This window comes from Gobius niger (genome assembly GCF_951799975.1).
Source record: "Gobius niger genome assembly, chromosome: 9".
Taxonomy (NCBI): domain Eukaryota; kingdom Metazoa; phylum Chordata; class Actinopteri; order Gobiiformes; family Gobiidae; genus Gobius; species Gobius niger.
Genome location: NC_136860.1, coordinates 14,235,919 through 14,251,079, shown reverse-complemented (window position 1 = coordinate 14,251,079; position 15,161 = coordinate 14,235,919). Strand labels below are relative to the sequence as shown.

The window sequence follows — 15,161 nt, the reverse complement described above, 5'->3', positions numbered from 1 at the left end:
TGGCAGGTCCGGCACCGCGGCCTTACTGTCCACTGAGTTCAACCTGGAGGAGAGGTGTAAGCAGGTAGAGCCCGTCGACCAACCGCAGAACAAGAAGCACGCTAAAAACCCGCCTGCTCGAGTCTCTTCTAACCCCCCACCTTCACCGCAGCGAAGCGTGGCGTCGCTGACTGACCTGCCTTTGACGCTTAGACCGTAGACGCTAGCCTTGCGAAAACAATCACTGTGCGTAGCTACATAGAAAACAATGTAACCATATTCTTCAACACATAAAAGCTTGTGTGAATCAACTTTTGCTTTGAACTCTGGAAAACCACAGCGTGTCTTTCTCTCTCTTACAACCTTTTCATTAACACATGCATGGTGGTGTTGTCATTCTAATTTAGTGCAAAATAGCACAAAACAAAATTGCCAACGGAGGAAGTTTTTAAGGCGACATGACGTACAGAAACTTGTACGAAAGAAAAACAAGAAATCTGAGTAAGACGTCCTAAATGAATGACTCTCGATATATACTCACTTGCATGAAAACACAGCAACGCACTGAAGGATTGAAAGTTTGCACTTGAAACGATATTTGAATGAGACTTTGAATACTCACACTTTTAACCCTAACCGATTCTTTCTTGCAGGTTAGTGAAGCAAAAGCAGCAATGCTTATTGTGTCTTTTAATTATTATTAAAACTGAGCTAGTCCGGTTGAGTCTGTGTTTTTTTTAGGTAGTTTTATGTCTATTGTTTTGGTTTGGACTTCCAAAAGTGCAACCCAAAAGAAACGTTGTGGAGCTGGGTGATAGGGCTAAATGTATTGTAATGTTTATTTGTTTGTATGATATTTATTATTTACTGTATTGTGTGTATTGTGTTGAATATATTTGGCCTTTTCCATGGTAACAGCACGTGGTTCGGTTCTACCTGGCTCTTGAGCACCTTGGATCGGGTACTAATTTATCCAATCCAATCCAATCCACTTTATTTATATAGCACATTTAAACAACAAAACGTTTCCAAAGTGCTGCACATGCAACAAAATCAATAAAACCAAAACAATGCAAATGAGCTCTACCGCTATATGAGTGTAAAACAATAAATATGAATAAAACAGTTTAAAAGAATAAATATAAATAAAAACACATTAAAAACTATAAATAAGAATAAAACTCAATGTGGTTTCACAATTTAAATAGTATAACTGCCTGACCAAATTGAGAAAAGCGAAAAATGGAAATGAAAGCGATTCCTAAACTTAACGTAAACAAACTGTTGACCTCTGATTTGCCAGAGGAGACACAAGACTTTCCTGATAGAGGCGCTGGTTAGTATTTCACAGCACATAGTGTTCTTGTAAACATTGATTTTTCACCGAGTGGCAGCCACTTGCATTAACTACCGTTAGCTTAGCATTAGCCACTATTAGCTTATCTTCATAGTTAATCTTTTATCTCCTGAAAAAATGTCATGAACTCCATCCAAAAATGCACAGTGTTCAGCTTGCACTCTTGTCAAACTCCAGACCAATTATTAAAAAAACATTGTTAGTAGTGTTGCTGGAGTATTTCTGGGGGTCACAGAGCAAAGGAACCTGCATCCCCTTTGCTTTCGAAAAATGAAGCAACTGGAATAGAGCCAAGTAGAGCGGGTCGGGCCAAGACGAGCTTGTTTGCAGTGGAAAAACCTAATCACCACAGCCCTGGTGTCAGAGTAAACAATAGCAAAGTTAGTTCTGTGATGTTAAATGAATAATCACCCAGCTCTTATTTCTCGGGGGGAAGGGTGAAAAAATGATTTTGAATTCCCTTGCTGGTGTCTCTTCTTACTCGTGTGCTGCCCTGTCCAGGCGGCTCAGGTGGTGCTGATCTCCCTGTTTGAGCTCAACACCCCGGAGTTCACCATGCTGCTGGGAGCTCTGCCCAAGACCTTCCAGGACGGAGCCACCAAACTGCTCCACAACCACCTCAAGAACTCCAGCAACACCAGCAGCACCGTGGTATGTACACTTGGACCGTTTCAGGGCGGCAACTCAACATGATTTTGGGTCAGACTTTACTGTAGGACAATAGCAGAGATAGAATTATGGGGAAGCTCATTGTTTAGATACAGACGGCAACGCGTCATATAAGGGGGCGTGGCCTCGCTGAAGGGAAAGGAAGAACACAATTTTTCCACTCTTTTTAGCAGTTTGCTGGCAGAATATTAACTTATTTATCACACACAAATAAAGTCAAGTCTAAATCAGGTCCATTATCAATGTTTTTTTGTTTGTTTTTTACAGAAAATTGTTCAGTAGCTAGCGTTAGCATGTAGCATGATGCTAACATGAAGCATCATACTAGCATTCTCCCATGTAATCATGGGCTGTGGAACTGTTTAACTCCTCCCCATGTCTTTGTATCTTCATTGGGTAGAAAACTATATTCATAATTCAGCATTTGATAAAGTAGTTTCGATAAAGATTCAGATTTTTTTGTACTTTTTTTACTCTTGCTTGAGTTAATATTTAGGCCACAACCTTTTACTTCTACTTGAGTTAATATTACTTGAAAGTAACATTAATCCTACTTGAGTAAATATTTTGGCCACTCTACCCATCTCTGGATATTACCAATGACGTTACTGGTTGTTCGTGGTTCTTCTTTCTGTTGTTTTCCTTTTAATTAATAGTTATTTTAGAAATATGTAGAAGCCCATTTTTCAGAAAAATCATTTACAGATATGAACTATACTTAACCTGTCCTCAAGGGTTTTTTAAAATGGTTTTAAAGATGTTTCCATCGTCTAATGGCATAATTTTTCCTGGATTTTTAAACTGTGTCTGACCTTTCAGGGTTCACCAAGTAACACCATAGGCCGAACACCGCCGCGCCACACCCCCAGCAGAACCAGCCCTCTGACCTCTCCTACAAACTGCTCGCACGGAGGACTGTCTCCAAGGTAACCGTCTATAAAATCCCAGTATCTTCAAGCATGCATGGATACCAAACTCCAGCTGCTACTGTCATTGTACTATCAACTAACAAGTAACAAGAAGATGGCGCTGAGTGAGCTGCTCAGAGAGGAGGGGACACACAGCCCGGCCTTTATCTGCCCGTTTACAGCTTATTTAGATATAAATAGTTGGCACAAGTGGAGCTGTACAACTCTAGATAAGCTGCTCTTTGAAGGTGACATTTTTATAATGCCAGGGCAAAACTAATCAGGCCAATTAATTGTCCTGACCTTGACCATTGTACATCATTTTCAGGTATAAGATTAAAGCCTAATATGTAAAAGATATATATGTAAAATAAAACATAAACAAAATATATGTGCATTATTATTCTATAGGTAGAGTAGTCGCACTCAAAACACTTTCTCAGACTCTGCAAACTTTACAGAGTAATCCGTGTGACGTGTATCTCCAGAAACCTTCATCAAACATTCTCGGATCCGGTCCGTGGTTCAAATCTCCTCCCTTTGCAGATTAGTATTTATTAGTTGCTACTATAGTTGTTATCTCTTTCAATTTGAATTGCTTCCTTTTTCACCAAAGCAGCCGAGGGGAGCAAGTGCACCCTCTGCAGGCATTATTTATAACTGCATTGAATAACCTCTTGAATTCTAGGAGTATTATCTAAAACGTGTAGTAGTTTAAAAAGCATCAACTAAGCATACTATTTAAAACATTGGTGAAATGTTCCATACCACTAGGGTTGTTGCAATATTTATTTAGTTTTCAATCCAAATCCAAAAAACGATGGCTGTCTAAGAGCTTGGCTTTTTCTTCCACTTTCTAAATTAAGGCATCCAATGTAAATACTTTCTCTGTGATAATTAGAGGTCTTTGTTAGGGATGCACCGATCCAATACTGGGATCGGATATCGGAACCAATACTGTAAAAAATACGATGTTGGGTATTGGCTACAAATCCTAGTCTCACCGCTTTAAAACAATCTCAGTGAATATGAACATGCTGGATGACATTTTGAAGCTTTGAGTTAGTTTTAACCTCAGCGTTTGTATATTTGATCGCCGCGCAAAACGCCGCAGCTAGCAACAGCATGCTAATGCTAGCAAGAAATAATCAAGGCTGGGTCAGAAACTAAGATAGAAATACCTAAAGGAGCCTAATGAAATGTAATAACCACTGCTGGAGTGGTCAAGTGTTTTTGTTTTAGTTAAAAAATTATTTAGAATATCAAAAGAATAATTTGTAATGCACACGTTGTAATGATCAGCTATAAACAAGTCCAGTGATCCTTGTTAAATGTTTTGTTAGTTTATTAATATAACTAATAATTGATTTGTAACATCATGACAAGAAAAGATAACGCTTCATTGATCGTAAAATAAAGAAAAGAGGAACATTCACTTTTTCACTCCAAGAAAGTCTCTTGGTATCGGTTAATATCGGATATCGGCAGCTACTCAAACCCTCAGTATCGGTGTTGGTATCGGAAGCAGAAAAGCTGGATCGGTATATCTCTAGTCTTTGCGTTCTCATAGCCATCATGATCAGTATTTAGTGAGGAAAATACATTGTGTTATTGGATTGTTGAATTAGACTGGGTACTTGGCGATACCAGGAAGATTAGTGGTTTCGGCCTAAATAGTTCCAACCCTACATACCACATGACTTGGTCTCCTCCGACTTGAGCGGCTCATTCATTATGAGAACGCCATCGGCAAACACACATGTGCCATCGCAGTCCGATTGAGTTGTAACATCTGAGCCGATTTACTAAAGCGTACCATTGCTGCTTGAGTGTAGCGCTCTGAATCTGTGCTTCCCTCCTCAGTTCTCCTCTGTATTTTTCCTGACGCTCCGACGCTCAGACTCTACTCTTTTGTCTCCTTTCTCTCTCCTTCCTGCATACCGTTGTCCTCTCGCTCTGTCTCTCTTATCGTTTCGTCTGTTCTCTTCTCTCTCTCTCCTGGTCTCGTCCTCCATCTTCATCAAACCCCCATTCTTTTTTTTTCTTCCGCTGTTCCCATCCGCCCCCTCGCTGCGCCGTCGTTGCCCACAGTCGGTTGTGGAGTTGGGGTGTGGATGGACTAAAGCAAACCCCCACCCCCCCTCCTCCTCCTCTTCCTCCGCCTCAGTCCCACCCTGCTGCCCCCTCCCTCAGGGTCCTGCGCAGAGCGTACTCTCCCAGGTAACCGGGCGAGGGGCTGCAGAAAAGGGCGGATTGAAATGTGACATGTCTTTAAATGTAGGGTATGTAGGTTTTTGGATGAATATGTAATGTAATGTTAGGGTAAGCTCGCCCTGCATACCCTGGCTTTAAAGTAATGCATTCCACTATTAGATGGTTTTCTTTGACCGAGGTGTGTAGTTTAGGTATAGGCAGATCATTTTGGCCACACAGTAACTTTCACATTTTTAACTATGAATAATAAACATATCACTGCACAAACAAAAGATTATTGACGCATGTTTAATAGGCAAATAGACAGGCAGCTGTAGATGTCATATTATACAGTATATATATTGACATTCTTACATAGACTACAGTGTGTGCTTTGGTCCTGATAATGCAGCCATGGACGGCCAGCTTTGAATCATTTCAGAATCTCATGCCGCACGCAAACACGTGACAAAATCAACGCTAACATCGCTATTTTCACAGACTAATTCACAGAAAGGTTTCGCTCGATTGATGAGACACTGAAGGCCTTTGATCAAACTAACTTATAGTTTGCACAGACTTCCCACGTTCTCACTATTTGGTGTGCCTTGCGTAGTTGTTCCGACAAAGTGTTCAATGCTTTTTGATATTGGTCTTCATAAAAAAAATGCATGCTGGAACAGTGTCCTATCAATTGAGAAAAACTTGAGCGCACAGTGAAAGCATGTAGCATGAATCCTCCATCGCGCCAAGGCTCTGTTGATAACGAGTGTTGTGTTTTCATGTGTGTTTGTGTTAGCATGATGGAGTACGACACGGAGAACATGAACTCAGAGGAGATCTACAGCTCACTTCGGGGCGTCACCGAGGCCATTCAGAGCTTCAGCTACAGGAGCCAGGAGGACCTCAACGAGCCCATCCGACGCGACGGCAAGAGGGACGACGCGGTGAGTGCTAATGCGCAACTTTCAACCACAAGCAACGCAAAACATGCACGATAGACCCTTTAACTGCTGACATCATCAGTGACATCATCTGGAGGCAGGAAGTGATCAAGAGAAATAAGATTAAACCAAAACTAGCGATTGTAAGTGTAAAACTACAACTAAAACATGTGGTCTTGTTGTGGCTTAAGGTACAAGACCAAGAGGAATGAGATTTGAGACGATAAAATAAGGTTTATTTGATATTTCCAAAAACAGTTAAACATTTGTTTATCGTTACCATGACAACAGCTCCAATGGAAATAGATAGGAATCTAACTCTACAACTTATTATTGTACAACTATCTGATATTTAGGGTCTGAAATTACGAAATCTTTTGTTGTTAAAAGTGACAGTTAGTTAGCTTTATAGTGACTCATATTAGTCGAAGTCTGAAACAGGTATGTACACTTTATAAACAAGCAGGAGGACCATTTTTTTAATGTAACAACATATTTGCCATAATAGGTACTATGCCTAGTGTTCAATGACAACATGACGCTAACTTACTCGGGTAACGACTATTTCCTGTCCCTATGGAAAGCCATGTCTTTTTGAAATAAATACTGAAAATATGTGCATAATCACGTACAACATGTTAAAAAAATGTAGATGTTTTAGCCATGAAGCTAAAGGCTAACATGAATTTGTTGCTAAGAAATGGTAAAATAGCAGGCACAATCTGATCAGATTTTTTTGAAACACACGTGGCTTGACATTATCAAGTTTTCTTAAAGTGTGGTTCTTTTTTATTTTCATTTTATGTGTGTACATAATGTATATGGACAGGAAGTAGTCGTTACTCTACACTGGCCAACAGGAAGTTAGCCAAAAATATTCCATGCACAGTCTACAGATCTACACAGTCTACACAGTCTACACAGTCTACACAGATCTACAGTCTAATCTAGAGTCTTCTTGACAACTTACTGCCTATCCCATTACTATCACATTAGCTTATTTACACAAAAGACAAAGAGACTTGATATAGGAAGTATTAGGAAGAATATAGGAAGTATAGGAAGAATTTATATAATAATAATCCCCTCCCACCAGTTCTTAAATCCTGCCGTCGCCTTTTTCAGGCTGGAAGAGAGGCCTTGGCGTCCTCGCCTGGCTCTGACGCTCGCCTGGGTTTGGACGTGGTGGAGGGTGGTCGCACCGCCCTGGATAACAAAACTTCTCTGCTCAACACCCCGTCGCCGCGCTCCTTCGCCGGGCCGCGCGCTCGCGAGTTCTCCCCTTACGGCTACGGAGACACCATCTGCACCTACGACAAGAGCGCCCTGAAGGAGGCCGTGTTCGACGACGACGTGGAGCAGTTCAGAGACTGTGAGTTTTACCAGATGGCTCGTTCACATGGATACAGTTTACTAAGCACTGTTTATTATACACAGTGCGGTATTTTCAGCATTTGTTTCACTAGGATTAACTGCACATGGATGAAAGTTGGCCACTAACTTAGCATTTTCACAGTCTTCTGAAAACAGACATACAAAGTACCACGTGAGAAAATGACTTGGTGTCACATAAAATGTGAAGAAGTAGGACTAAAAAGTCAAAGGTCATGTTGAATTTTGGACCACTTGCCATTTTGAAACTCAAATATGAAACTAATTTGTCTGTACAGTAAGAAGAAACCAACATGTCACTGTCAGAATTCTGTCATGACTTCAAACATGCTAATAACGTCTTAGCAGAGCGTTTGCTTCTCCGCGGTGGTTCATTTACCATAAACCTTATGAACAGTGTTTTCATCACATTGTCTGTTTTTACATCCCTCTGCCCCCCCTCCCCCATCCTCCTTGTTCCTTCTCTGCATCTCTCCATCCCTCCTCTTCTTCTTCCTCCTCCTCTCCAGCCCGACGACAGGAAAGTGCGGAGAACCAGCTGACCCTCCCCAAGTCGTATGCTCCTGGTAAAGTCCCCCTTCCTCCACCTCCAAACCACTCACTCACTCACTCCGCCTGCATTCTACTGAAGACATTACTGACCACTCATCATCTCACCCCCAGATTAACCAAAGGCCTGTCTGTTTTACTTTCCTTTTCACTTTATGGAAATCATATTTGTAATGTGAACTTTTACCACAAAAACATAGTTTAAACTGACCATTTTTCTGGACTATAAGTTGCACTTTTTACATAGTTTGGCTGGGGGTGGTGCGACTTATACTCAGGTGCAACTTGTGCATCAAAATGTATAATTTCATGTTAGTAACTTTCACACTGACAGCCGCTAGAGGGCGCTCTGGGCTTCTGTACCAGTATCAGCTACTCCTATATCACTGAAAATTTAGAAAGAAAGTTTGTCGAAAAGCGGCGGTTACTCTTTCTGCAATGTAGAAACCATAAAAAGCTAATCGCGGGCTAAAAGCTCGATGGCCACAGTTAAAGCCCATGTAGTTGCCAACTCTGGAGCGAATCATGCTCTAGGGTGACTTATAGTCCGGAAAATACGGTAACTTTAAATCCAGCTGTGACGTAGTAGAGGTTTTGGTTACTTTGTCCCATTCATTTCTTTTGTCACTTTATTCAGTTAAGTTCATGTTCATTCATTGTTTCATCATCATCATTTTGCAACATTCAACTTAACAGCTAGTATTTTGTGTTTTACGGTTTGCTAAGTTAAAACACATATTTGGAGTTAAAGTAACCAGTAAAAAGAAACTTACCTGTGAGTCTAATACTTACCTCTGAAGAGTGTACTCACCTGGGGAAGGGTCAGGAGTAACCATGTGTAGCTCATTACGTGTGGATTTTTTGCTGATTTTCGATAAGTTCTGTTGTTTTGATTCTGTTAAGCCTTTTAACAGTTATTTTTGTATATAAGTACATTTTGATTTAACCACATTACCACAGTGAATGTGGTAGTGTGGTTATCTTGACCACATTGGCCAGCTTCCCCACACGAACATACAGTGGTGGCCAAGGTTATTACATCATTATCTGAACATTTCTTGACCTTCAAAATAACTTCATCCAAACTGTTGGCTCCCACTGTATTCCTGAACACCCTGTAACAGCACAGTATGAAAATGTGGAACGGTGTGTCGATACTTTTACGTCATCCTTGCTCGGCCTAAAGTACCGTGTCCTCTCCCCCAGTCGGTCAGGACCACTCGGACATGGTCGCCGACCTGCTGAAAGAGCTGTCCAATCACAACGAGCGGTCCGAGGAGCGGAAAGGCGCCCTGGTGGAGCTGCTGAAGATCACCAGAGAGGACAGTGCGGCCGTGTGGGACGAGCACTTTAAAACCATCCTCCTCCTGCTGCTGGAGACGCTGGGAGACAAAGACGTAAGATGCTGCGGATTTCTGAGGCGTTTTTACTTCATGCTGACCAGAGAGAACTCTAGTTTTTAGATAACAAACATTAGAACATTGACTTTTAATTCTTGCCAATCGATGACAAAGGATCATGCAAATCATTTTATTGCAATATGAATTTGAAAACAGATATTCTGTTGAAGTACATTTCTACAGAGGCGGGTAGTACTCAGTTACATTTACTCAAGTAAGGTAACACTTATTTATCCTTAATAAATGCTGAATTAACAACTTATCATTAAAAAACTATTCATTAGTGAAGTGTGACTAACACTTAATAACTACTTCACTACTACAGTTAATGCCAAACTCATATTGAATAGTTCTTCACATACTTCGCTTGTTCAATGTTAACTAATGAATACGAGCGATCGCTGTTATTGTTTACTTCCGCAATTTTCGCCGGATGTTTTGGTGAATGGTAGGCAACAGCTGATGCATACAGGTCTCTGACTCGGTTTTATAAAATGATAGATCTGTTACAGCGCAAGAGAAGCAATGCCCGGTTTATGGACATTGTTTTTGCTGATTATAGGATTTTAATAAAATGTTTATCAAATATGAAAATGTAAAATGCCTACCACGGCCAACGGATGTGACGACATCGCGATCGCTCGTATTGCTCATGATGAAATAAGTGTTAACTCATAATTTATTAAGGCTAAATAAGGTGACTAAATATTTAAGCATCAAATTGATCTATGAAATGGATGTAGATCGTTTCCTGCACCTTGCTCTTTAGATTTAGCTTTTTAGCTTTTTTTTTGCAACTCTTCTTATAAAATGTCAAAATTTCCACATTATTTTATGAGTTGACATTTATTTATGAAGCCCTTTACAACACTCAAGGTGACCAAAGTGCTTTACAGTAAAAACAATGAAGTAAATCGCAACAATACAACAGTTACTCAGTCTCTCACAGTACTCAAGTTAAATTTTACTGTACTGTTTTACTTTTACTTGATTCATTGTTTGGGTCACTACTTTTTACTTGAGCTCGAGTTAAATTATTTGAAAGTAGCGTTACCCTTGAGTAAATATTTTGCTACTCTACCCCCTCTGCATTTGTCAAAAGAAAAGATAGAAAATGTCAGTCACTCCTACCTAACCAACTCTAGAGTGGCAATTCTGCATAAAATTTAAAAATAAAATGACCAAAATTGTTTTTTTCCTGCAGCACACCATCAGAGCAATGGCGTTGCGAGTGCTCAAAGAGATTTTGAGAAACCAGCCGGCTCGCTTCAAGAACTACGCAGAGCTAACCATCATGAAGACGCTGGAGGCTCACAAAGACTCCCATAAAGAGGTAAAGAATAGTCAGAGTTTAAGATTTTTACATCTCTGGTAAAGGGCAAGATAAGGCTGATGAGATTGTTAGGTCTAATTCCGCTGAGTACATCTCTGAAAAAAACTCATTTTGTGGTGGATGTACGTTTACCAGGTGGTGCGTGCGGCGGAGGAGGCGGCGGCCACTCTGGCGGGCTCGATACACCCGGAGCAGTGCATCAAGGTGCTGTGTCCCATCGTGCAGACGGCGGATTACCCCATCAACCTGGCCGCCATCAAGATGCAGACCAAAGTCATCGAGCGCATCGGCAAAGAGTCCCTAATCCTGCTGCTGCCCGACATCATCCCTGGACTCCTGCAGGTACAGCATGCCATGGTCAACAATGCAAAAATAATACATGAAAACCTTCTATAGCCCATGTTTGAGACAGAAAGAGATAGTATTAGGGGGGCAAATGGCATTAAAAGCACACTTGTTCTTTTAAGTTGTTTTTTTTGGGGTTTTAGTATACAGTATATAGAGGGTTTGTTCTTTAAATAGATTCATTCTAAACGGAACCCTAATAGTTCAAGATTTGACTCAAAATAGAACGTTAGTTTCATATCTAGCATGAGGAAAATAATACAATAAATAAGTAAAATTGACTTCAGGTGCAGCATTATCTTGCAACATTTTTCACAAAGTAAACGTATCCAGACATATAACTACTGTCGAGTCTGGAGACATGTAATCTTCTCTTTGTTTGCTTTGAAAGTACAGAAACCGCACTGCCAGATCCAAAAGGGCTTATTTGGACAATGTGCTTATTTGGACACTGGAAACCTTTGCCTTATTTGTCCACTGGAAATGTTACATAAATGGCGCTGCGCACGTCATATAAAATAGTTTTGAAACAAAGCTTTTAAGTCAGCTGTTGTATTTCTATGTTGTCAGAAGACCTTATATTTCCTACATAGGTGTCTAAAATAAAGTCTGTAAACTTTAGCCAAATGAAGACCCTTAAAAAGTCTTAATCTCAATTTAGTAGGTCTTAATTTCGAAGGGCATTTATTCCAGTGATGCAAAGGATTTCAAAGAGTTGTCAAAAATAGGGGGGGGGGGGGGGGAATGAAGGTCTTTGTGGACATTATAAGCAGCAACATTATCGCCGGCTCCAAAAGGGCTTATTTGGACAATGTTCTTATTTGGGCACTGGGAATTATTTGCCTTATTTGTCCCTGGAAATGTTTGCGTGTACTCTGCACCCCGCCAACTCTCCACCCTCTCTCCTCTGCTTTCGCCTCCCCTCGCAGGGCTACGACAACACGGAGAGCAGCGTCCGCAAGGCCAGCGTGTTCTGCCTGGTGGCCATCTACTCCGTGATTGGAGAGGACCTGAAGCCCCACCTGGCACAGCTCACGGGCAGCAAGGTACAACGGACGCTCGAAAAAACGCAGAAGGGAAGCGACAGGGTTCGACAGGCGCTGGTCCTTATCATGTTCTCAGGATTTCTCAACTGGTTCGAACCGGTTGATCTATAATACTTGGCCTATTTTTGGTTTGCCCTATGCTCTTGGGTTACGTAAGGGTCGAGGAAATAGGAAATGATAATGCCTCGGCGTCCGTTTATGTCATAGCAATACACACACATCAATAAATTACGTTTTATTTGCTAATCAATCATCCTTTATTTGTGTAGCACTTTAGAACAGCATTTAGAACAGCAAGTGTTCTAAATGTAGACTCCATTAGTGTAGTAAACATTTTCAACACAATGAACAATGAGCAGTTCACGAAATAAGACTGTGCAAGTCCATGACTAGATTTAAAATGGGGAGGGAATCTTATTTGTATAGTGCTTTTTCATATGCCCAAAGCGCTTCACATGAAAGGGAGGGGGAGGGGGTTCATTCACTCCATGCTGTAAGCTACATTTGTAGAAGAAGAAGAAGAAGATCTTTATTTATATAGCACCTTTCACAGACATGGTCACAAAGCGCTTTACATGAGACAATTGTACATTCTCTCCATACTCGGTGGTGTAAACTACGTTTGTAGCTTCAGTTCCCCTGGAGGAGACTGTCAGTAGCGCTTTCGCGACTACACACGTCTGCGCCAACGGACCCTCTGACCACCACCATACATTCACTCACACACATCATTCATCCTGGCCTATTGTGCATGTTTAGTGGTAGGGGAAACCGGAGTGCCCGGAGGAAACCTACGCAGACACGGGGAGAACAAGCAAACTCCACACAGTAGCCACAGTTTCCCCTGGGGTAGACTGACAGAAGCGAGGCTGCTCACATCTGCGCCAACGGTCCCCCCGACCACCACCAACCACTCACGCATAGGCATTGGGCGAAGTGTCTTGTCCAAGGACACAACAAGTGTCTGCGTACATTGGTGTATGAATGGGTGAGTGGATCCTTGCTCTAAAGCGCTTTGAGTGCCTAATGTAGGTGGAAAAGCGCTATATAAGTTGAGACCATTTACCATCGGCAGGAGCCGGGATTCGAACCCCGACCTCCCGATCATGAGACGACCCGCTCTACCATCTGCACCACTGTTGCCCCAAATTAACCCTAGCATGTACTGGGAGCAGCGTTTGGCACCATTTGCAGCTGATTTAAAGTGCACCGGTTCACACCCACATGAAGTGCATTACAGTCGTCAATGTGGGAGCTAGTGAAAGCGTGCATAGGTTTTACTTTGGCCATAAAACAAAGCTGGAAAAAGCTAGCCCCAACAACACTGTCCACCTGTTTGTCACATTTCAGATGGTCATCAATTTAACCACAGAATGCACTCACTGTTGCTCAGCCCTTTACAGCAACAAAAGTGTGTCCTGCGCAAGAAAAATAGGAATGCAATATAAACAAGTACACTTAAAATTGAAAAAGAAAAAAAAAAACTAAAATAAAATGATACTTGACATTGCAATATCATTCCAACTTTATAGAGAGGCTTATGCTTCATCTAATTTAAGATTATTGATGCCATGAAACGGGGTAGGCAAAAGCCGGATCGATATTATATCAGCACAGCGTTAACAATCTGGAAAATCTGTGGTTTCAATCGTTCAGGAAGAGGACAAACATTTGGGGAGATATTTGCTGCTGATTGGATTGAACAAACCTCGTACAAGCCAATCACAGCGAAGTCTCAAACCCCAGCTAATTCCACCACAGGATTGGTCGGAAACACATGGGTTTTTCGAGCCAATCTCGGATCTTTCGAGATGTATTTTCTCCCGCTCATAATAGCATCTGTGTTTTTTTGCTCTTCCCAGATGAAGCTGCTCAACCTGTACATCAAGCGCGCGCAGACGACAAACAGCAACAGCAGCAGCTCCTCTGACGTTTCATCTCACAGTTAATAAACCGGAGGAGCCTACAGGGGCCAGTCTCCTCACAATCACCCGACCAACACAAAAGAGGAAAGCCTGTGTCCTTCCTTCTCTCTCCCCTCCTCTAGAAACGTCTGAATGTAACTCTGAAAATGGCTCTAGATCAGTGGGAGGACGTAGACGGCGAGGATGTGCAATTTCTCACTCACCGCAGTTCCCCACCCACCCCCCAGTACATCCACAATGCCTTTCATTTCAGCGCTGGAATGAAGAACGGTTGTCGTTGCTATTTTGAGTGGACTGTTTGGGATCAATTGTCATATGGCTGGACCAGTGATGGTGTAAAAGTTTGACAGCAAAACCAAAAATGTTTAAGGGAACAATGTGAAAATGAGCGTACTGTATGAGCATTTAAGTTAACAGTTTTATCCGTGCGGTGATTGTAGTTGAGGGAAAGTCGCCCGACACGTGCTGAAATTTGACTCGCAGCTTCTAAATTGACAATCCTTCAACTTCTGTTCAGAAAAAAATGATGTGTAAAGCTGCGCACCTTAACACAATCAGCAAAACTCGCTCTCGAAAGCTTGAAAACACTTACGATGCTTCTTGTCAGCAGCATCCTTCTTATTGTAAATCCGCAAGGCTGTACGAAACTATGACAAGTGACTGTCCTGTTTTTGTTTTTGTAGATAGCTTTTGTTTTTGTCACGCTTGGAGTTGGGAGCGAAACCAGCAATCCGAGTCGATCTGGAAGACAGAAAAAAAAAAAACACAAAACCTGGCCTTACTCACACCACCGACTGTGGAGACTGAATTAAAGGATGTACAGCACTGTTACTCTTGGCTCCAATGTGAACACGGACTGAATTAGTATTAGTTGCTGACACCCCCACCCCCCCCGTCCGGATCTCACAGCTTCCGCAATAACCACACGCCACAAAAAAATATGTTTTGTACATACACTTTTTTGCTGAAGTTGACATTCGAAAAAGTGAGTGTCGACTTCGAGCAGAGTAGTTTGCATGTGCCCGCAGCAACAAGCCCGTGGTTTTGGCTGGTAAAGTGCACTTGTGACATCTAATTAAGTTGAGTTATTTAATGCCTGGGATCATATTCAGAACTTGACC

The 15,161-nt window shown here is 41.7% G+C and overlaps 1 protein-coding gene across 1 annotated transcript in view; it reads left to right on the top strand.

Annotated features, from left to right (window-relative positions):
- Positions 1–14,821, top strand: part of clasp1a (cytoplasmic linker associated protein 1a) — a 78,049-nt gene extending 63,228 nt beyond the window's left edge. Inside the window, exons 33-42 of the mRNA XM_079563769.1 lie at positions 1,838–1,987; positions 2,825–2,931; positions 5,005–5,133; positions 5,906–6,053; positions 7,176–7,422; positions 9,198–9,388; positions 10,596–10,724; positions 10,860–11,066; positions 11,999–12,115; positions 13,978–14,821. Coding sequence (XP_079419895.1) covers positions 1,838–1,987; positions 2,825–2,931; positions 5,005–5,133; positions 5,906–6,053; positions 7,176–7,422; positions 9,198–9,388; positions 10,596–10,724; positions 10,860–11,066; positions 11,999–12,115; positions 13,978–14,064 — 1,512 coding nt within the window. The 3' untranslated portion in view covers positions 14,065–14,821. The remainder of the gene's footprint in view (positions 1–1,837; positions 1,988–2,824; positions 2,932–5,004; positions 5,134–5,905; positions 6,054–7,175; positions 7,423–9,197; positions 9,389–10,595; positions 10,725–10,859; positions 11,067–11,998; positions 12,116–13,977) is intronic.
- Positions 14,822–15,161: the final 340 nt, after the last annotated feature.